The 24,911-nt window shown below is 39.9% G+C and overlaps 1 protein-coding gene across 1 annotated transcript in view; it reads left to right on the top strand.

Moving 5' to 3' along the window:
• Positions 1-24,911, top strand: part of LOC124593717 (sialin) — a 415,361-nt gene that overhangs the window by 379,666 nt on the left and 10,784 nt on the right. The window contains exon 10 of the mRNA XM_047132029.1: positions 17,297-17,452. Coding sequence (XP_046987985.1) covers positions 17,297-17,452 — 156 coding nt within the window. The remainder of the gene's footprint in view (positions 1-17,296; positions 17,453-24,911) is intronic.

Genomic DNA, 24,911 nt, shown 5'->3' with positions numbered 1-24,911 from the left:
TACGGCGACAAAAGTTTTGAAGAGCAACGTCCTTCCAGCATTGCGTTAAAAATGGCCGGAAAAGGCTGCTCGTGTGCTTTTTCATCAAGACAACGAACCAGAGCGTCGGGCGAACGCAGTGCTGTGGTTTCTTCGTGACTACAACGTTGAAGTGATTTCTCGTTCTCCCTAATAACTTGACCTGGCTCCTAGCGAGTTTTGGCTGTTTTCAATGATGCAAGACACTCTCCGTGGTCGTAGATTCACTAGCCATCACGGCTATTGCAGTAGCGACATTCCAGTGGCCAAACCAGATTCCTTGAGAAATGTTTGCAATCACAGCGCCCCGTCATTGTGACAAATGTGTAGGGCTGCAAGGAGATTACGTAGAGAAGTGACACAAGTTTCACAGTTTTCGTGTGATTAGTTTGTGAGAAAAAAATCGTACATGCATTTTTGTTCTCTTAAACTAATATGTAGTAGTGACCTCGTTAACTTGTAACCTCCCCACAAAAATTTACAAGACAGAAATATTATTTAAGAATGCTAATGGACATTGCTCTAAGTGTAACCTCTCCACTGAAATTTTAAAGACAGAAATAATAAATGAATAGGAGCCAAACGTAACCTCCCTAGCAATTAAATTTAATGACAATGGGAACAAAAATGTGAAATTCGCAATCTGACTCTGGTGTAAGCTCCCACTAAAATAATGAAAGTCCATTCAGTGATAATGATTATTCAATTAAACCGAAATATCGGTCTTTGGCCCTGTGCAAAAAAAAATCAAAATTAAATTCTTACCTCATTGCAACACCTAGTCAAATTTCTGCTCTTGTTGTTGCGCACCGCTTGGAGGAACTGCATTGCAAATAATAATATTCCCTTTTTTTTTTTTTTTTTTTTTTTTGTAATCTGCTTGAAAACTGAAACTTTTGTTTAGGGGAAGTGGAACGAAATAGTTACTTCAATTAAATGAAAATTTTATGTAAAATTGCTTTTGAAATCAAAGTTATTATTGGGGGCACTTGTTGAAAATTAGTTACAATAGTTAAACTTTACATTATCCGACGATTATCTTAATTAACAGTATACCTCATTCAGCATCTTGACCAGTGTTGTCGCCAGACCACATCACGCAATCCCACTGGACTGCTACCACTGACCGACCGCTCTGCATGACGACTACTAGCCTACTGCACGCGACGACTACTGACAGAGTACTGCCCTCAACTAGACAGAGCTACAGACTCGCAACGACTACTCGACAGACTCGCAACGACTGACTGACAGACTGAGAACCGCTCGCAACACTCGCGCGGTCAAGCGCATACTCTCTGGTCACAGATGCTACAATGCCTCGCCATCGCTGCTATGTTACATACGTGTTTCATAACCCTCCACTGGGGGGGCAAAAATTTGGCAGCGATGGTGAGTCATTTGGACTTGCCAAGCGCGGCAAAATTTTTCTTTAATTAACAAAATTCTACAACTTACAGAATATTTAAATGTTGTGCACACGCACTAAGTACAAAATATATCAGACAAAGACAAAATGTGAGTACAAAACATAGTAGCAAATCAGAAAAATGTATATACAAATTATTTGACAGATAACAAAGTGCACAGGCACTGAAAAAAATTCTTTAGCGTATTCAGAACAAATAAACAGACTGGCAAAAAATATTATGTTGACAAGTGACATGAGTGCACATGCACTGCAGTTGAGAACATATCAGTAATTGATGAAATGTATGTACAATTAGTAACAAATGACATAAGTGCATTCGCATTAAAGTATTGAATATACATAATAGTAGAAATCATATTGAAAAATGAGAAAAGTGTACAGGCACCGAAGTTCAGTAGAAAACATATTAACACCTAACAGAAGTGCACATGCACTGTAGTTCAGAAAATAAAAAATGTATATACAATATAAAAGACAAAAGTGCACACATACTGTACTTCAGAACAAATCAAAAAAATGTCTTTAGCATTTTGGCAATAAATAAACATCATAGCAAAAAATCATGTCGACCAGTGACATAAGTGTACTCGCACTGGAGTTCAGCGAATTGAAAAAAATGTATAGCCATGAACATAAATAATGTTAGCAAAAAATGATTTTCACTATGTGACAAGAATTAGGATAGGAAAGGGAAGGATTGCATCATGGTTGTAGCACTTTAGATTGCACACAGCTGTTCTGAAAGTCCATATCTTTCCACAGAAGTACAACACCAAGTGACACAACTTGAAGTTCTTTTCCCCTCAGAATTTATCAGCGTAGCCAAGACACTGAACTGTCGTAGTAATATTCCATTTTTTTATTTTGGCAGTATATTAGGTACACCAAACAGTGGGACCATCATAACGTCTTCATCGCTCACGGTGATGGACAGCATGTCATGTCGACACCACGCTCTTACAAGGCACGCCAACGTAGAATTAGTGCAAAACCAAAGATAGTGCTCCATGATCACTAGGATAAACAGGACAAATGGACATGGCAGTAATTCAGGGTAGTTAGCTCATAAGGTGAAGGACATTAAGTCACATAATATTGTCAATTACAGTAGTAGTTTGCGGCATTCATAGCCCAGTTATTGAACATTTCTGTACCATGTATGTAGTATTACAGAAAAATGTTCATTAATTATTTTACATAGAATCAGTAATCTTCTTTTCCTAGTTACAAAGCATTATTAAATAATCGCATTCTTTTCCAGTTACACAGCATAGCATAGTTAATTAATCATTTGTCATTCCAATATAGTATTAATCATTAACCTTCTCCTAATTACAAAGCAACATGAAACAATCGCATTCTTTTCCAGTTACAAAGTATGGCATAGTTAATTAATCATTTGTCATTTCAATAGTAATAATCATTAACTTTTTCCTAATTACAAAGCATTATGAAACAATAGCATAGTTAATTAATTATGTGTCATTCCAATCTAGTAAGAATCATTAGCCTTCTTCTAATTACAAAGCATTATTAAACAGTCACATTCATTTCCAATTACAAAGTATGAACATTGAAAACAAGAGCTAATTAATGGCATAATTAATAACAATTCATCGAGTGACATTAATTATTGGCACTCAGTGGCCAGCAAGTATTGAATAGAATAAAACATTGTTCATCATTCAGTATTATTCAGATCATTACGAAGTCATTATTAAAAATCAGTTAATTACAGTCATAGCATTAATAATCATGGGCATTATAAGTAGTCTCATTACAATAAACAGTGTTCCTCATTCAGTAGTATTCAGATCATTACAAAGTCATTATTAAAATCAGTTAATTACAGTCACAGCATTAATAATCATGGGCATTATAAGTAGTCTCATTACAATAAACAGTGGCAGTTATTAGCTAGTGACAAAGCATTATTTTATATATATACCCTTTTTTTGTCTCATTAAGAGGTCATTACTCAAGTGACATACTATTCAGAGCTGATCAGCATTACTCAGAACTTTCTCAAACTGGTATCACTATTTGGGACTGGTAATACTTTTTTTTTTTAGCAATGCATTGCGTTGGGATCGATAATTAATTGGTGATGCATAACACTATTTGCTTTTGACCTATTGCTGCAAATGAGGATAGTAACGTCATTCGTCATGAGTCAGCTGTAGCAAGGTTATGTAACAAGGCAGTATATGTGATCACATTTATAAATGATAAATACAAATGGGTAAAAAAATAAAAATGCAAGTACTAGAACAGGTATAATAAGTAACAGGTTTAGTAAGTATCATGAAAAGCTTCTCCTGGAAAAAATACAAAATGGATTATTGACCTGAAAGAAGAAATGCACACTATGCTGAAAAGTAGTGAACTTCGAATTAACAGGTAGTGAAATGTGTATAAAAATTTGTTCCATAGCTGTCCTTTCCAAAACTTTCCGTCATCCTACTATGCAATATAACACCTGCTGTCGAAACAAACTGCAACAATTACTTAAATAACTACATAACATAAATACATAACTTCAACATTATCGTCATCTGTAAAGAAAACTTCATTATCCATATCATCATAACTTCACTATTATCATCACCTGTAAAGAAAAAGTTCATTATTCATAATACCATTTCCTTCATCATTATTCATCAGTATTCATTATCATCTGCAAAAATCACTTCATTACTCATTACATAACTATTCCTTATCTCTAGCATATTTCATCACTAAAACTAAGATGTGTAGTTCTGTCTGACAGCCTGCATCAATCACCTTGTATTCTGAAAGAAAAAATTAGTTAAGACTGCTATTCTACGATGAGTATAGTATATTCTTGTTAATGCCTGCCAATCCTGATCCATTTACTCTTCCTCATAAAGTTATTACATCTTCTTTCGTTTATTCCGTAGGTGAAATTCCCATTTCTGTTGAATTTATTTCTTACACGCATCATTTCTTTCTGAAATTGATGAACAGAGATTAACGTCCTGCATTTAAATCATATACCCACTAAATAATGACTGGTTTATGGTGACACAATTAACCATACAGCATAACATGACAGAAAACGTAATATGTCAAAGACATTGACAGTGTTCGAAGCCAAAATGTACAGAGAATATCACAATGCAGCAGAAAAATGTAAAACAGTCACGATGTTGAGATGTCATAAGGCAAAAAAAAATGTCAAAGTCACTGGTGTGTTATATCTTAACTATTTCACAGTGCATACAAACAAAACTGGAATACAATCACACACACAAAAAAAATGGAAAATGTGCACGGTCTGATGTGTAACGACAAGAAAAGCGACCTGCTAACCTTACCTTGCCGGGCACTTGCCAAGAAAAAATGCGATAATCATCAGTAATTAGTCAGGTGAAATAATTGCATTAGTAAATGACATCATAGTGTGTTGAATCATAAAGTGTCTTCACTCAATAAACGGTTTAATGTTTGAGATATGGTGGTTGCCTTTCGATTTTCTGGTTCTCAAAGTTTCGACGTGTACAACATTGGGGTGAGGGATGCTGCGAATCCGATATGGACCTGCGTATAGAAGTTCAAATTTGCTGCACTTACCTTTTAATTTACTGGATAAATAGTGTGTACGTACTAATATCTTCTGTCCAACGTGAAAGTCGCGGCGTGTACAAACCTGTTTTTGCTGTCTTCTCCGGCGCTCTGCGGCACGTTTGATGTTGTTCAGCGCAATGTCAATTATTTCGTGGTGTCTTAGTCGACGACATTTAGGGAAGTTTACTAATTCTTTAATTTTGTTCGGTGGTTCAACGTTTTTCGGTATAACAGACGGAGATAGCATAGTGGATTCATTTGGAATGGAATTAATTACATCTTGGAATGAGAGTATGTGTGTATCCCAATCAATATGTCTTTTGTGGCAGTATATTCGGCACAGCTTACCAATTTCTTTCATTAATCTTTCACAGGGGTTCGAAGAAGCGTGGTACTTGGATATATAGATCGGAGAAATGTTTCTGGCTCGTAACATGCGTGTCCATATGGTACTACGAAATTGAGATCCATTGTCAGAAATTACTCTCATCACATGCCCTACATGAAATAGAAAATGTTTTACAAATGCTTTCGAAACAGTTTTAGCAGTAGCTTTACGTAACGGAGTGAAAGTAACAAATTTTGAAGTGAGTTCAACAGCGACAAAGATGTAGCAAAAACCTCTGTTAGTTCTCGGAATTGGACCAAAAATGTCTACTGCGGCCATATGTCTTAATTTAACAGGTATAATGGGATATAAAGGAGGAATATGTGAAGTGGTGTCTGATTTAGCTTTCTGGCAAATTTTACAAGACGCTAAAACTCGTCGTATACGTTTCTCCATGTTGGTAAAATAACAGTTCTGTCTCAGTATAAGAAAACATTTTCGTGCTCCGTAATGTGCGTAACTTAAATGAGTGTACCAGATTAATTTGTTAACCAGTTCGTCAGGAATGCATAATAACCAATTGTTGCTGTCAGGATGAGATCGGCGAAACAGAATGTCATTGCGTACAGTGTAATGATTTCTAATCGTAACATTATTCTTATCTTGCCAAAGGTGTTTAATTTCTTTCCACACGTTGTCTTTATTTTGTTCTTGTGCTATGTCCTGTAATGACGATGAAATAAAGTTTTCAAATGCAACTTGCTGAATGTACATGACACTGAAATTTGTTTTGCAGAAGTTGGTTGCTACGTCTTGCTGATTGTTGCCGAGAGAACGCGATAGTGCGTCTGCTATAACATTTTGTGTGCCGGGAATGTGGACAATCGTAAAATTAAATTCCTGTAAATACAGTTTCCATCTACTTAACCTGTCGTGAGTGAATTTAGCCGAAAGTAAAAATTGTATTGCTCTGTGGTCTGTGTAGACGGTGGTATATCTGCCATAAAGAAAGTGCCTAAATCTCGTAAAAGCCCATACAACACATAATGTTTCCAATTCTGTAACAGAATAATTTCGTTCAGCAGGTGACAGAATGCGACTTGTAAATGCGATGTTTTTGATAACTGTTGAACCATCTTCTTCAATTTCCTGGAAAATATGTACGCCTAAAGCGGTGTTAGAACTGTCGGTGGCAATGGAAAAATTTCTAGTAAGATCGGGGTGCGATAAAAGTGGAGCATTCAGCAAAGCATGTTTCAAATAACATTCTCGTGAACAAAATTCTGCGTGTCAAAAGTAATGTTTGCGTTACTGTAATATGCAATCTGTGCTGTATCTGGTTAAAATCTATCGTACTTCCTGTTATTTACGGGAGGATGCTGTGGCATTTCGACTATTTGAACTGTTCTGTTAACTCTTCCTGAAGTACACTCCTGGAAATGGAAAAAAGAACACATTGACACCGGTGTGTCAGACCCACCATACTTGCTCCGGACACTGCGAGAGGGCTGTACAAGCAATGATCACACGCACGGCACAGCGGACACACCAGGAACCGCGGTGTTGGCCGTCGAATGGCGCTAGCTGCGCAGCATTTGTGCACCGCCGCCGTCAGTGTCAGCCAGTTTGCCGTGGCATACGGAGCTCCATCGCAGTCTTTAACACTGGTAGCATGCCGCGACAGCGTGGACGTGAACCGTATGTGCAGTTGACAGACTTTGAGCGAGGGCGTATAGTGGGCATGCGGGAGGCCGGGTGGACGTACCGCCGAATTGCTCAACACGTGGGGCGTGAGGTCTCCACAGTACATCGATGTTGTCGCCAGTGGTCGGCGGAAGGTGCACGTGCCCGTCGACCTGGGACCGGACCGCAGCGACGCACGGATGCACGCCAAGACCGTAGGATCCTACGCAGTGCCGTAGGGGACCGCACCGCCACTTCCCAGCAAATTAGGGACACTGTTGCTCCTGGGGTATCGGCGAGGACCATTCGCAACCGTCTCCATGAAGCTGGGCTATGGTCCCGCACACCGTTAGGCCGTCTTCCGCTCACGCCCCAACATCGTGCAGCCCGCCTCCAGTGGTGTCGCGACAGGCGTGAATGGAGGGACGAATGGAGACGTGTCGTCTTCAGCGATGAGAGTCGCTTCTGCCTTGGTGCCAATGATGGTCGTATGCGTGTTTGGCGCCGTGCAGGTGAGCGCCACAATCAGGACTGCATACGACCGAGGCACACAGGGCCAACACCCGGCATCATGGTGTGGGGAGCGATCTCCTACACTGGCCGTACACCACTGGTGATCGTCGAGGGGACACTGAATAGTGCACGGTGCATCCAAACCGTCATCGAACCCATCGTTCTACCATTCCTAGACCGGCAAGGGAACTTGCTGTTCCAACAGGACAATGCACGTCCGCATGTATCCCGTGCCACCCAACGTGCTCTAGAAGGTGTAAGTCAACTACCCTGGCCAGCAAGATCTCCGGATCTGTCCCCCATTGAGCATGTTTGGGACTGGATGAAGCGTCGTCTCACGCGGTCTGCACGTCCAGCACGAACGCTGGTCCAACTGAGGCGCCAGGTGTAAATGGCATGGCAAGCCGTTCCACAGGACTACATCCAGCATCTCTACGATCGTCTCCATGGGAGAATAGCAGCCTGCATTGCTGCGAAAGGTGGATATACACTGTACTAGTGCCGACATTGTGCATGCTCTGTTGCCTGTGTCTATGTGCCTGTGGTTCTGTCAGTGTGATCATGTGATGTATCTGACCCCAGGAATGTGTCAATAAAGTTTCCCCTTCCTGGGACAATGAATTCATGGTGTTCTTATTTCAATTTCCAGGAGTGTATTACGCTATGGATGACACCTATTGTCTGGATCATTCATGATAATGTGTTGTTGCTGATGTTCTTGCTACTGAAAGGAGCGACTGTTATTAAATGTACGCTGAAAATTGTGCTCATCATTTTTTTACGTCTGTCATGATAGTAATTTCTATACGGCGCATTGCGATACGAGTTGAAATAGTGTGTTATCTGTACGTAGTTATTTCTTTGCTGCCATGCGTTACTATTTGTTGGAGCTGGGACTATACGTGCACGCGGCGAAACATTAAAGTTTGGTTGACCTTGTAGACTGCATTGTTGGTTAGGTATGCTAAGCGGCTGACTTTCATGCTATTGCGGTGGAAAACCTCTATTGTTATAAAAATGTGGTTCCGATTGCTCAAAATTTTACACATACTGATGATTACGATTTTATCTGTTATTAAAGTTACGGCGGTAGTTGTCATTACGGGAGTGCCTACTGAAAATTGTCACATTCGGTAAAAATTTGTCTGATCGGGTTTTCATTACTCGTTTCTTAATACTAGGTAGAGCAATAGTTAAAGAGCAGTTTTGATAGATATAAAGGATTGTAGAAGAGAAAGCAGCAGTGCAGAAAACTAAAGATGAAATAGCACTACTACAGCTCGGGGCCCTATGCTCGCTATGGCACATATTCATTAAAGCGTAATGAATCCCCTGAGGTCAATTACGCACTGCAAATAAATTTTAGCTTTTGCGTTGCAGGCAATGGCGGTAAAATTCCAAAACCAAATTGTTGTAACCATGTTAATTCCAATTTCTGCATAATAGATAATGCTGATGAAAATACAATAGCAAATTGTCGCCTCAGATTCAAAGCTAGTTTCTCCATTACAGATAATAGCGGTGAATGTACAAAAACAAACTGTCGTATATAGTTCAAAGCGTGTACCTGTGTTCTGTCATTATTAAATTCTTTACATTTTCTTACAAATACAAATTGCTTATTATCAACGCTCTCGTCACTGAATTTGAGAACACGTTCAGGTTTGTGTGTGAATCTGTTCGTCTGTGTCATTTCGGATTTCAAGTTGCGTAGCTTTTCGGATTTCAAATCGCGTAGCTTTTCGGATTTTAATTCGCGTAGTCTCTGTAAATTGCTCACATTATACGCGTTGCGCGAGTCTGACAAATGTTCATAAAGTGGTGTCTGTTGTGGCATGTTATTAACTGAAATGTTTTTCATCTCTGTTACTTCTTGTTGTAAATTTGATAACTTCCTACGTAACGTGTTGTTAGATGAATCGATCTCATTAATTGTCTGCTGTAAATTTTGAAATTCAGGTGTTTGGATAAATGAAACCGGTGCAATATCGTCTGATTTATTGTCATTAGTATTTTCGATAACATCAATACGACTGGCCAATTCATCACATTTTTCAGTCAGTATTTTAACCTGATCATCGGTTTTAGAATCAGACGCATTAATCTGTTTTTGCAACTTACGCGTAGTTTCGCTCAGTTTTTTAACATCAGCTTTGATGACATCGCAATCCTGTGTTAGTTCTAATTGTTCGAATCTATCTGTCACTGTCTGAATATTTACTGTGTGTGTATCTGTTTTTGATTTAAGATCAGAAATTTCATCCCTTAATTCCGCGTTCAATTGTTCTATGGTATTAATTTTGTCGGACACTGTAGTAATATTATTGTCTACATACGTTTTTGCTTTCGCGAACATTTTACGTTTGTCCTCTTGTCTTTGTGCAGTGATTGTTTCCGTGACTTGTCGTTTTACTTTGTTTTGATCTTGAATAAATCTGCGGAAACGCGTATCACTGTTCTGTATGTGCTGATTAAAGCGCTCGTTAATCTGAGTGTTCTGTTGTTCGAATTTCGCGTCTATCTTTGCGTCCATTGTGCGCGAAAGTTCTACCGTCATTGCTTTAAACTCATCCCGTAATTGTGTAGCTTTTTCAGAGCATTGTTTAGCGACTCCGCTAATTTCGTCTCTGAGTGTTTCTGTTGCGGCTGTCTGCATTTCCCTTAATTCTTGCGCAACAGACTTAATTTCTTCGCTATTTTTTCGTGAACAAGCCTCAATTTCCACGCGCAACTGTTCCTTAGTGTCATGGCACTGCGCGGCAACGGCTCTAATTTGTTCACTAAGCTGTCTGGAATTGTCGTCTAATTTTTCATTCTGTTGTCTGACCTGTTCACTAAGTTGTTTGAGATTTTCGTCATTATTGTCAAGTTTCTCATTTAAGTGTTTGTTATCTTCCCTAAGTTGTTTGACCTGTTCATTAAGTTGTTGTTTGAAATCTTCACTCTGTTTGTCTAATTTTTCATTCTGTTGTTTGTTTGATTCAAGAATTTGTAGCAACAATGCCTTAAGTGGATCCGACACAAAATTAGCATTTCTATTCTCCGTGCTATTTAATGGTGGATCTGAAATTGTCTTGTTTTGCGTGACCATTTGGTCATTCTGTAATTTACAGAAAGGTTTATCAGTCGGATGTACACTGTCAGACACTATTTCGGAATTAAATAAATCCGTCGTACTTTCACTACACTGACCATTTTCATTCGAAAAATTTGTCTGTACATTACTTGGATTTTCTAAATCGGGTGTGTTAAGCTCGGCAGCGCTCATTACTATAGACCGCTCCGCGTCATCAATTGTCGTCAAATTAACAGACGAGACAATTGAGTTCGTTTGTTCATCATTAAGGCAAAAGTCATCATTAGTGGTTGGAATGCACTGATTGTTAGTGAACGCAGGATTGTCATCATTACACTGCGTGTCACAATTACTATCGGTCACGCTGTTTAAGTCGATAATTTCATTCAAAATACCTCGCGATACACTATTCATAGTCTTTCGCGGCATTTTCACAATAGTCACAATTATTCACAAAAGAAATAAGCACAATGCAAAAGCAACACACAAATACAACAAAGCAACAAATTGCCGTTGACCTGTAGAAAGAAAGTCACAATATTATTAAAAGCGTTGCGCTAAATCCTAATTATATCTAAGCAAATAAGAGCAGATATCTGACTGTTGCTCAAAAGACTCTCAACGAAATACGATCCTGGCAGGGTCGCCAAGTGTAACCTCCCCACAAAAATTTACGACAGAAATATTATTTAAGAATGCTAATGGACATTGCTCTAAGTGTAACCTCTCCACTGAAATTTTAAAGACAGAAATAATAAATGAATAGGAGCCAAACGTAACCTCCCTAGCAATTAAATTTAATGACAATGGGAACAAAAATGTGAAATTCGCAATCTGACTCTGGTGTAAGCTCCCACCAAAATAATGAAAGTCCATTCAGTGATAATGATTATTCAATTAAACCGAAATATCGGTCTTTGGCCCTGTGCAAAAAAAAATCAAAATTAAATTCTTACCTCATTGCAACACCTAGTCAAATTTCTGCTCTTGTTGTTGCGCACCGCTTGGAGGAACTGCATTGCAAATAATAATATTCCCTTTTTTTTTTTTTTTTTTTTTTTAATCTGCTTGAAAACTGAAACTTTTGTTTAGGGGAAGTGGAACGAAATAGTTACTTCAATTAAATGAAAATTTTATGTAAAATTGCTTTTGAAATCAAAGTTATTATTGGGGGCACTTGTTGAAAATTAGTTACAATAGTTAAACTTTACATTATCCGATGATTATCTTAATTAACAGTATACCTCATTCAGCATCTTGACCAGTGTTATCGCCAGACCCCATCACGCAATCCCACTGGACTGCTACCACTGACCGACCGCTCTGCATGACGACTACTAGCCTACTGCACGCGACGACTACTGACAGAGTACTGCCCTCAACTAGACAGAGCTACAGACTCGCAACGACTACTCGACAGACTCGCAACGACTGACTGACAGACTGAGAACCGCTCGCAACACTCGCGCGGTCAAGCGCATACTCTCTGGTCACAGATGCTACAATGCCTCGCCATCGCTGCTATGTTACATACGTGTTTCAAACTGCAGGCGGTTTACCATTCCGGCAGTGTGCGTTCCTCTGCATTTGTTTCTTCTAAGAGACCTAGTCCTAGTCATAAGCTAAATAATGCTAATTTATTTGTTAGAAATACCCATTAAGACTACCTTCCACCTAACAGTGCAGAAAAAACTAACAATAAAAATGAGAGATAGTAATAAAAATAAAAAGTGAAGGAGTGGGCGTAGAAAGCAGAATATAAAAAAGAAACATACAAATAATTTTTTCAATGCTATCAACATACATAGAAGAGGCAACGACACTATGACAGCTCTTTGAGTAATCCTGTGTAATCTCTTTGGCTAGGGCGTTCTACATGCAGTTTCCTTTCGTTGATCCTAAAGCTAGTCGACGGTATACTAGAGTAATTCTCATTTTACAACCTGTATGGAAGGTGAGGTACTGAAGATAATGTCTCCTTTTCAGACTCGATTTCGTATCTAGGTCAAGTCGGATGGCCTACTAAACCCTTTTCCCTCCACTCCTATCCTGTAATCGAACCATTCGCTCCGTGGCACATCCATTCCTTCTGCGCTGGGCTGTCTATGAGAAGACTGAATACATTTCATTCAAGAATCCAAAATTTAGTTCACTGAGGGTGCGTTCAGCTGTATCTATGGCTCCATAATCACAGTTTCTCTGTTTGTTTTTTTGGATTCTGTGTAGCTAATCCGGGTATAGAGCATGTCCTGACAGACAGTGTACAAGACGAGCGGTTAGTTAGCGTGATCCACTTGGAGACGCTGCCTGACATTTGAGGAGAAACAGTATGTCCGCCTTCCAGTGGTAGAAGAGTCCCGTCTCTCCTGCCAGAGATCCATAATACGCTCTCTCATGGGTGTACAGTTACTCCCACGAACACTAAGTATTTAATTTACTTTTTGCGGCCAGTTTTTGTTTCTACGGTTAGTAGATGACACGCAGATCAAGAGGCAGGGCGCTATTTGCAAAGCGTCAGTTGACGTACTAAATGGCCCCGTACCACAGACAGTTTCTAAGTCTCTGGTCACTCTCTAAGTGCCCACATAACCATTATGGCTCCTAGTACCGCCTCATGTGCTTAATCTAGAAAGCAGTCTTGTAAACGTAAGAGCCGAGTGGGCACACCCGAACTCAGCAGCCAGTATGTCGAATTTGCCACCTTCCAGAAGCGAGCCAGACATCGATTGATACAATTATTGGTTTGTACTGTGGATTTTGCAGTTCATGAAGTATTTACAAATAGATGCATCATCAGACAGCGAAGCTACTAAAGTGTCAGTGGCTAACAAGAAGAAAAAGGTGAAATTTTAAATAAGATAAATAATGAATGGTATAAGATAATCACGATTTAACAAGGTAAAGATATTTATAACGTTCACAAAGGCGAAAATAATTCTAAAAAACAGAAGTCAAATGATCTCGGCTTCTTCATTTACTTGGTATCAGCTTCGAACAAGCATCCAACCTTGTTTGGAAAAACCTGGCAACCCTGCTGTCGCCAAGAATGGTTCAAATGTCTCTGAGCACATTGGGATTAAACTTCTGAGGTCATCAGTCCCCTAGAACGTAGAACTACTTAAACCTAACTAACCTAAGGACATCACACACATCCATGCTCGAGGCAGGATTCGAACCTACGACCGTAGCGGCCACTCGGTTCCAGACTGAAGCGCCTAGAACCGCTCTGCCACAGAGGCAGGCCTGCTGTCGCCCTGTCAACGACATTCTGCGACGTAATTACACAAAGTTATCATTGATCTTATTTCAGTGAAACAATTATTGATTAATAAATAAATTCGTGAATTATATATTATTTATTTAGCGTATGGCAACATAAACTGAATTCCAAATTACATACATGAATTGCACGATTTCAGAAAATGAATGGAATGGGCAATATTATTCCACTTTCTAACCACTTTCTGCTCATATTGAAATCCGATGCATGTAGCGATTCTGCTAATATTTTGCCTGGATTTTCATCGGCTCATTTTAAGTGCGGGCACGTCATTAACTTACTCATCAATACCTATAGGTATTCTCGTTGACACAGAATCGTGAAATTTGGCAAGAAGCAAGGTTTCACAGTACATGTAAAGGAATAAATACTAAAATCGTTAATTTGTAATTATATCGCATGAAAAAAATTTGTCATTTATTATCCGACGGCCCTTCTGTTAAGATCCCTTTTTTCTCAGAAACAGATGGATGTGTCAAGTTGAAGTATATGTCACGTACTAAGGTCTATGGTTCTCGGTGGTGTAATAAACGTAAGCTTCTAAGTCAATAAAATCAAAAGATAAGGCCATTCATGTCACACTCGTAAACTCACTCATCATACCGTATAAGGTACTTCTCGTTGAAGTGCAATCTTGAAAGGTGGCAGGAAGCATGGTTCTCAGTACAAGTAAAGGAAAAAATCCGGAAATCGATAATTTGTAATTATATCACACGAAAAAAAAAAAATATTTTACTTAGACATTTGTCCCCAATGTCTGTCTGTCCGTTTTTTAAGATCCCTTTTTCTCAGGAACAGATCTGCTTCTTCTTCTTCTTCTTCTTCTTCTTCTTAGAGCGTTGATAGCAACAATTAAATGAAGTGTAGTGCCTCAGCAAGGTGCACTTGATTTTGGGCGTCCTGATGCCACATTTCCTTGCGTCATGATTCCTGAGGAGATAGTGTAGACATGGCGATGAAGGAAGTGAATTATCGTCTGCTCAACACCGCACGCACGGAACACGTCTTGTTTATCGCAGGGTGCCATAACATGGCAGTCTTACTTCGGACACGATGACAACCAAGGATTTCACGGACCGGTATACTATCTACATAAATAATTAAGTTTGTACCGAACCCTCAGATCGCAAGTGCTACTCGCATTTGGCCAGTGTTTAGCTCTATACCTGATTTCCGATTTTGGCGAGAAGATTTACTATAATTTCTGTACTTTGCTTTTGTAACTATGTGTTTTATTGAGAGTGATTGGCTCTAAATGGTGTTTCGTTTTTTCTGTCAAGTAGTGAGTACTGGTAACTATTTTCATCTCTTAGATAAAAGTGCCGTTCTAATTATTGCTTTGAGGGATGAAGTAGTGAAGGCAGCAGAGGATCAAGTAGGTAAAAAGACGAGGGCTAGTAGAAATCCTTGGGTAACAGAAGAAATATTGAATTTAATTGATGAGAGAAGAAAATACAAAAATGCAATAAATGAAGCAGGTACAAGGGAGTACAAACGTCTCAAAAAGAGATTGACAGGAAGTGCAAAATGGCTAAGCAGGGATCGCTAGAGGACAAATGTAAGGATGTAGAGCCTTATCTCGCTAGGGGTAAGATAGATATTGCCTACAGGAAAATTAGAGAGACCTTTGGAGGAAAGAGAAACACTTGTATGAATATCAAGAGCTCAGATGGAAACCCAGTTCTAAACAAAGAAGGGAAAGCAGAAAGGTGGAAGGAGTACTTGAGGACAATATTATAGAAATAGCAGGTGATGTAGATGAAGATGAAATGGGAGATATGATACTGCGTGAAGAGTTTGACAGGGCACTGAAAGACCTAAGTCGAAACAAGGCCCTGGGAGTAGACAACATTCCATTAGAACTACTGACAGTCTTTGGAGAGCCAGTCGTGACAAAACTCTACCATCTGGTGAGCAAAATGTATGAGACAGGCGAAATACCCTCCAACTTCAAGAAGAATATATTAATTCCAATCCCAAAGAAAGTAGGTGTTGACAGATGTGAAAATTACCGAACTATCAGTTTAATAAGTCACGGCTGCAAAATACTAACGCGAATTCTTTACAGACGAATGGAAAAACTGGTAGAAGCCGAGCTTGGGGAAGATCAGTTTCGTTTCTGTAGAAATATTAGAACACGTGAGGCAATACTGACCCTACGACTTATCTCAGAAGCTAGATTAAGAAAAGGCAAACCTACGTTTCTAGCATTTGTAGACTTAGAGAAAGCTTTCGACAATGTTGACTGGAATACTCTCTTTCAAATTCTGAAGGTGACAGGGGTAAAATACAGGGAGCGAAAGGCTATTTACAATTTGTACAGAAACCAGATGGCAGTTATAACAGTCGAGGGGCATGAAAGGGAAGCAGTGGTTGGGAAGGGAGTGAGACAGGGTTGTAGCCTCTCTCCGATGTTACTCAATCTGTACATTGAGCAAGCAGTAAAGGAAACAAAAGAAAAGTTCGGAGTAGGTGTTAAAATCCATGGAGAAGAAATAAAAACTTTGAGGTTCGCCGATGACATTGTAATTCTGTCAGAGACAGCAAAGGACATGGAAGAGTAGTTGAACGGGATGGACAGTGTCTTGAAGGGAGGATATAAGATGAACATCAACAAAAGCAAAACGAAGATAATGGAATGTAGTCGAATTAAACCGGGTGAGGGAGTTAGATTAGGAAACGAGACACTTAAAGTAGTAAATGAGTTTTGCTATTTGGGGAGCAAAATAACTGATGATGGTCGAAGTAGAGAGGATATAAGATGTAGACTGGCAATGGCAAGGAAAGCGTTTCTGAAGAAGAGAAATTTGTTAACATCGAGTATTGATTTAAGTGACAGGAAGTCGTTTCTGAAAGTATTTATATGGAGTGTAGCCATCCATGTATGGAAGTGAAACATGGACGATAAATAGTTTGGACAAGAAGAGAATAGAAGCTTTTCAAATGTGGTGCTACAGAAGAATGCTGGATAATATGGGTACATCACATAACTAATGAGGAGGTACTGAATAGGATTTGGGAGAAGAGAAGCTTGTGGCACAACCTGACTAGAAGAAGGGATCGGTTGGTAGGACATGTTCTGAGGCATCAAGGGATCACCAATTTAGTATTGGAGGGCAGCGTGGAGGGTAAAAATCGTAGAAGCTGACCAAGAGATGAATACACTAAGCAGATTCAGAAGGATGTAGGCTGCAGTAAGTACTGGGAGATGACGCAGCTTGCACAGGATAGAGTAGCATGGAGAGCTGCATCAAGCCAGTCTCAGGACTGAAGATCACAACAACAACTAATTATTGCAGAAAATAAGTAACCTTGAGATGAAATTTCAGACCTTTGTAGCGAGAGTGTGAATGTATGTGTGTGTGTTTGTGTTGGTAGCGCTGGTGATGCCGGCAATAGCGATGGCAGTGCAGCTGCTGCTGGGTGAGCAGCGCGCCGCCGCCGTCGCCTGCTTCACCATCGCACTCACCTTCAACGGCGCCGTCACCGCCGGATACCTGGGCAACGGGCTCGACATCGCCCCCAACTTCTCAGGTCAGCTCACACCCAATATTATTATAAGGCGCACGCGTTAATCCAAGGAGAAAGGAGTGTTGATCCACTCCTCCCTTCCCCCAAAACACGTTTTGGTAGAAGCTTTTATATTTTTACATATGTAAATTCCCGAATTTCACAGCGAAGTTATCGAGAATGAAGTAGCATGAAAGCTAATTATGTGAATTACGAGCAACATTTACCACACAAAGTACTTTTCAGTTCTTTGTATGAGGTCTTTCCACATGCATTAGCTTACAGTCTGGCCGGTAACATTCTCACATTCCCAGGCCGTAACTGCTATCAATAACAAACCCAACACCATTGATCTGATGGAATTATATTTTCCTTGAGACATATGAGTCCCAACATTACCATCGACAATGACAGAAACTGAACAAATAAATTAAAATTTCTGCCACGGCCAGGACTTGAACCCGAGTGTCTAGGCAGGTGTGCTAACCATTAACACACTGTAACAATATGCCTAACACAACTGCAAGGACTACGTTAGTCCAATGCCCTCCCTGAAGGCATGGATTGAAGTATGTGTTATTGAAAGCATTGGACTAGGGTAGTCATGCAGATGTTAGCCATACTGCTACGATGATGCACATCAGCCTAGTAAGCAGGAGACGCGCGTTCAAGTCCTTGCCTTGGCAGGTAGACCTGACAAACTGCAGGATGATGAGTAAGGGAAGACAGGATGAGGAAGACTATCCACTAAGAATAAAACTAAGGATAAAAAACAAGTGGAAAAATGCTCCTGCCAGAGAGAAGAAAAGGCGAACATGTTCCTCTTTAAAAATCTGACAGTAAAAATGGGGAACCACATGTCTCATTCTGCTTTTCTCGCCAAAAATTTTGGCATTTGAACATATTCACGCTCTTTTAAAACAGAACATTCTAAATCCTTTTACGTAGTATCTCTTTGTAATTAGGCCATCTTGCCCAGCACCTTCCTCTCGCTACCACAGTCTATAAATGTCTCTCTCCAACAGTCTCCCTTTTCTCCTATTGATTTACAGTATATCCCACTGTCACTGCCTCCTCGCTCACTTACACCATCACCCGTAGTCTTTCCTACTGACTGCTACTGTCTCCAGCAGACCATTCTGGACGATCCAACTTACATTTTCCCCTGTGTCAATGTGTTTAAAATTTTGGTGCAAAATGTGCCTTCCCCTATTCGTATGTGTTAAAGTTCGATGGTCTGGAAGGGTCCAGATCCCACAAGCCTTTATATGGTCTTCACACATCTGTATTTCTCATTTTTATTGTGTCCTCTATCTTTTGCTCCTACTGCTTCTGTCTCCATGTATCACTCTTTCTCTTCTACTGCCACTGCCTCTCACTGATCATTAGCATTTCCTCTCTCTTTGGCTCTCCACTGCTACTGTCTTCATACTTCTTCTTTCACTGCCTCATTTTCACTGTTTCCCTCTTTCCTCTCCCACTGGCACTGTCTCCTCTCTCTTCCAATGCTCTGCTACTCTCTTTCAGCACAAAAAGCGTGAATATGTTAGCAAGCCAACATTTTCGGTGAGGGAGGCACAATAAGGATTGAGGCACCTGGTTCCCCATTTCTCTGTCAGAGTCTTTCAACGAGAAACATATTCGTCCTTTTTAGCCTTCAACAGGAGCCTTTTTCCATTGGTTCCCCTCTTATTTCTGCTACAGCAGGGTGTACTGCTTATATAAAATGAATTCTATAGGTCAGCAAAGTTATGACATTTTACATACTTGACATGTTTTATGTACTTTGATACATATAAGCAACAGATAAGTACACACAATATAAGGTTCACCCAAACCAGTTTTCTTTACCTTTTCTTTTTCATTCATTTATTATTTATTTATTTATTTATTTTTGTTTTTACTTTACTCATCAATCACAAGTCATCAAAAATGCCCAGTTTATGCCTTGTGCCTTCAGAGTAAAAATTTTATTAGAAATATTGTACTGAACTTACAGTCTTCACAGTTTTATGTAATTTTTTGCAGACATTTTAAGTTCTTTTTACGTATGTCAAGACCCTTCTTTGCCCACTTCTTTGTCACTGAACACAATTTGATGACCTCAGAACACTTGCGATTAGCTACAATCCTTGCCACGTGTTCACTACACAAGTTAAAACAAGTACATTGGTTAAAACTATACTTACACCTCAGAATGGATATTATGTGCAGAAGTAGGTGGTAACTTTGAACCTCAGGATCTCGGTAACGGTTAATGATATCAAAAAATGTTTCAAGGTCCCCTGTGAACATCATCTTAAGAAAATATGGTCAAAATTTTGACTTTTTGCCATGGATAGATATTATAGAAGTGCCTGTCCCCACAACTGGTGCTTTTGGTACCGATAAATAATGGTTTTTGGGGTGTATCTTGATAACAGATACAAATTCTTGAAAACAAGAAAATGGCATTTCTATATGAATGTCTATTGAATGCACAGTAGGATTTTGGTACTGGATACTGACAAGTTATTGAAAAAAGTTTCAAAGTTCCCAGAGAATATCATCTTAAGAACATACGGAAAAAATTTTGACGATCTGCCATGAATAGAAACTGTAAAAGCGGTCATCCCCACAGCTGGTACTTTTCAGACCCAAAAATCATAGTTTTTCAGGATTTTCCTAGGAGACATCTGTAAACAAATGATGCTTTTATGGGCCACCTAAAGAGCACTCTAGACCACACCTAATGCAAAAGAACCAACCAACTTGCTCAATTTTCCTGGGTTGGAGAAAGTATGTGAAGTTTAAATTTTAACCCAGTACTGTAGAATAGCTACAGTATGCCCATTCTTCTGATAACTATACAAATGGTCGCTAGACCAAGGGCTATCCAAAATACACACATCAAAAAAGTTTTGCATCACCCCAGTTCCCAGAACCCTTGAAAATAGACATTGATTGTGGATATTGTATCACAGACACAGTCCCTTTAACTGTTCACAGATGTCAACAAAAATGTAAGCAACCATACATGAACAGCACCTATTAGACAAAGGGGGTATGACAGCCAATCAGTTCCAGTCATTCTACCAGGAAGGAAGTACATGGCTCATGTTGTCTGTAGTTCAACCATGCCTAGGTGGTCAATACCACGGTTCAATCCTGTCTGCATTGTTACTTTGTGCCAGGAAGTGCTCTCAAAAAGGGAAGTGTCCAGGTGTCTAGGAGCGAACCAAAGCGGTGTTGTTTGGACATGGAGGAGATACAGAGAGACAGGAACTGTCGATCACATGCCTCGCTCAGCCCACCCAAGAGCTACTACTGCAGCGGATGACTGCTCAAAAGAACCCTGACAGCAATACCACTATGTTGGATAATGCTTTTTGTGCAGTCACAGAACACTGTGTCATGACTCAAACTGTGCACAATAGGCTGCATGATGCATCCATGGCGAGGTTCATCTTTGAAGCCACAACACCATGTAGCGTGGTACAGATGGGCCCAACAACATGCCGAATGGAACGCTCAGTATTGGCATCACATTCTCTTCACCGATGAGTGTCACATATGTCTTCAAACAGACAATCCTTGGAAACATGTTTGGAGGCAACCTTAGACACACTGTCCAGTGAGTGCAGCAAGGTGGAGTTTTCCTGCTGTTTTGAGGTGGCATTATGTGGGGCCTACGTACGCCACTGGTGGTCACAGAAGGCGCTGTAACAGCTGTATGATACGTGAATGCCATCCTCCGACCTATAGTGCAACCATATTGGCAGCATACTGGCGAGGCATTCATCTTCATGGACAACAATTTGTGCCCCCACCATGCACATCTTGTGAATGACTTCCTTCAGGATAACGACATCACTCGCCTAGAGTAGCCAGCATGTTCTCCAGACATGAACCATATTGAACATGCCTAATATAGATTGAAAAGGGCTGTTTATGGATGTGACCCACCAACCACTCTGAGGGATCTATGCTGACTCGCCATTGAGGAGTGGGACAATCTGGACCTACAGTGCTTTGATGAACTTCTGGATAGTATGCCACGACGAATACAGGCCTGCATCAATGCAAGAGGATGTTCTACTGGGTATTAGAGGTACCAGTGTGTATAACAATCTGGACCACCACCTCTGAAGGTCTCACTGTATGGTGGTACAACATGCAATGTGTGATTTTCATGAGCAATGAAATGGGTGGAAATGATGCTTATGTTGATCTCTATTCCAATTTTCTGTAGAGGTCCCGGAACTCTTGGAATCAAGGTGATGCAAAACTTTTTTTGATGTGTGTAGTTGACCCCTTATTGCTGTGATCAACAGAACCTGAGATGCTTTCTGGAAGAAGCAAGAATAACACAGAAATATGACTTCCAGAAAATAGGTGGACGTGACTGAAAGGAACAACATGCATGTGATTTATAAACGTGTGTTGTCATTTTCTTGAGACCTGTGTTGACAGTCACACTGTTAAGAGAAATTCTGATAATGGTCAGTCCACATTTTGAATTTAAGAGTGACAGTAATATTTTTGGGGAGGGTAGGAAAGCCACTGACAAATTGTGACACTCCCACCCCACATCCAAACCCTAGATCAACGACTCATTGCTGTCAACTGCAAAGGCATGAGATGAACAACAATTAATAAACATTTTTGGGATATCATAAACTCTTTAGGTATTAGAAATGGTTTCAGTTGCCTGAGACTGCAATCGTGTGTATGAGTTGCGTTTGCGTTTGTGTGTTTGTGTGTGTGTGTGTGTGTGTGTGTGTGTGTGTGTGTGTGTGTCATCTATTGTTGACAAAGGCCTTAATGGCCAAAAGCTTTCTTTGTGACAATGTTTTTGTTGTGCCTATCAGCGATTCAGCATCTCTGCTCTATGGTGAGTAGCAACTTTCCTTTTCATAATACTGACACATTCCAAACTGGATTTTTCATTGTTTGATTTTTGCTACGGAATAAATATTGCAGTTAAATTAGTTGGGAAGGCTTTCCTGGAGGTTTTTGGCTGGAACATAGCCTTACACAGAATTGAAACATGGATGATAGTTAAAATAAGACTGCTAAGATTAGATGGGTAGATTAGATAATTAATAAAGTACTAATCAAACAGAGGAGGAAAGAGAAAATTATGGCACAACTTGAACAAAAGAAGGGACTGGTGGATGGTTCATATCCTGACACATCATTTCATAAATGGAGGGAAAGTAGTGGAAGGGGTAGAAATTGCAGTAAGCAGGTTCAATATTTGAATGAAGGTTGCAGTAGTTATGCAGAGAATAGGAGACAGCTACAGTGCACTTATGGTGTCAGTAGGTCTCCACTGTGTGCTGCTGTTGGCAGTTTGTGATCATTGTTATTAGCTAATCAGATGACAGTATGTGGTAGACAAGAATAATTGCTCAGTCTTGTAATTTTTGTTATCACAAATACATGGCTATATTTTCTGGATATGTGATGATTTCTGAGGTTGTGGTTAGGCAGGAACCTAAGAGCACAGCTTAAATTGAGCTGCTCGGGGGACAAAATGGTAAGCGCCAAAATCACAGTTTCGAGATACAGCGCATCTGAAGTTTCAATTGATCTGCAAATCTGAATAATTTTTTTTGAACAGTCCTTTTATTCTGTAGTGATTCTAACATCTATCTTCTACTATACAGACATAAATGAAACTCAGAACTGACTAAAACAAATGAAATATACAAAAATTATTACATTACCATACACCATTAACAACACATAGTGATAGAACATTACATATTAAATTTTACAGTAAGTCCAACACTTTACTGAAACTGCAAAATCATTCATCACTCTCATTACTAATGTCTTTTTCATCCAAAACTGTTGGCCTTAGTGACAGGAAAAACCCATGGTGGACAGGAGGTATGTAATTTAGGAGCGACAGGACATCAGCAACTCTCTTCTTTTCAATAAGCCTTGGCCCATTGTATTTAAGTTGAAGCGTAGGAACTGGCCCTTGCCTTCCACATTTCCTGAAGCTTATTTCATGACAAAATGTCTCGCTGATGAATAAAGATGATGGCTATTCAGAGGTCACCTTCCACCTACATACTTTCCTTAGGTTGACATCTCGACCATCAACTGTCTTCTTTCTGAAGACAAACGCTTCTTTAGAGTGTCGTATTTGATAGAAATCCTCTCTTTTGCATATTATATACAAGCAATGGATTCTTCTTAGCTGACTTCTTGATGATCTCGCACCACAGATCTGGACTGTACACATCTTGTACTTGTCGGCGAATGTAATTTTCAATTGTCGCGAAATCTCTATCGGATGGCAACATTGTGTGCCCGCTCATGGGGAAGTGGTGTTCAATCACATGAAATCTACCAGTTGAAATTAGATATTTCCAAAACAGTACCATGTTCCAGTTCTTATTTTGGCCATAGCAGTTATCAGATATCGCAATGAGAGTCTCTCCTTTTATGTCATTTTCCTCAAAGTAATGTAAAAGGCAGCTCAAAATTTCCTCTGATCCACGGGCAGCAGTAGTCTCATTCCACAAAAAGCATTGCCCTTTCTTCTTGACACAATCATGAACATTGGGATTATACAACCAAATCTTCCTTTTGTAAAAAGCTGGACCACAACTTAACTTAGGAACTGCGAGAGTCTGCTGCAAGTCAAAATTCACAACATGTAGATTACTGTCTGCTTCTGCTCATTTTGTCTGGATGGCAATGTTAGCTTGTCCTGCTTCTGCCCAACGTTGGTGTAATTCCAACTGATGCTCCAGACTTACTTTCAGTTGGGGGGGCATCAGTGCTCTCAATTTGCACTTTGAGCATGTCACAAGTCTTACACGTGTCATTCTTTGGTGACTTTACTCCTATGTTATACTCTTCAGTGAAAATTCGCCTGTACTTGTCTGCAGATACAGGCTCATAGGACATCTCCTTGCAGAAAACATTCTTATAGTGCTCGTAACAGGAAGCGATTGTTGCACCCGTGCCCAGGTACAATCTGGTACGACTGTTTGAGCGTCTGTAATGACTCTCATATTTCGGTATTTTGTCGATGTGTTCCCTGACATGGTTAACACTAGTTTCAGAGTAAGCATGCGGACGTACGGTTTGCTTGCCCCGTTTGTCCTGGGGTGGCGTGGTCGATCTGGATGCGAGTTTCTTCTGTATATTTTCGACACGACTGCAATTGTTATGTAGACCATGAATGGCAAGAAAAGCTTTTTTGCATACTTTTATACCACTGCCACTAACTTTTACGCTGCAGGAAATAGTACATTTTCTCCGGGAATTTTCTCCAGCTGCTTTTTGGCGATGTGCAACAGTATTAGAATTCATTGCACCAAATAAGTAATCATTTTGAATGTTAAAATCACCTACTTCCCAAAGTGTTTTGAATAGTTTCATCACATTCAAATCTCCTACTTTTTCAAAACATTTACGAGGGCACTGGCAATTAAGTTCCACAGTTGTTTTACTTACAGTTGCTCCTGTGCGAGAAACA

The sequence above is a fragment of the Schistocerca americana genome, chromosome 2 (assembly GCF_021461395.2).
Source record: "Schistocerca americana isolate TAMUIC-IGC-003095 chromosome 2, iqSchAmer2.1, whole genome shotgun sequence".
Classification (NCBI taxonomy): Eukaryota; Metazoa; Arthropoda; class Insecta; order Orthoptera; family Acrididae; genus Schistocerca; species Schistocerca americana.
The sequence above is the reverse complement of the archived record's forward strand: the minus strand, read 5'-3'. Positions and strand labels throughout refer to the sequence as shown.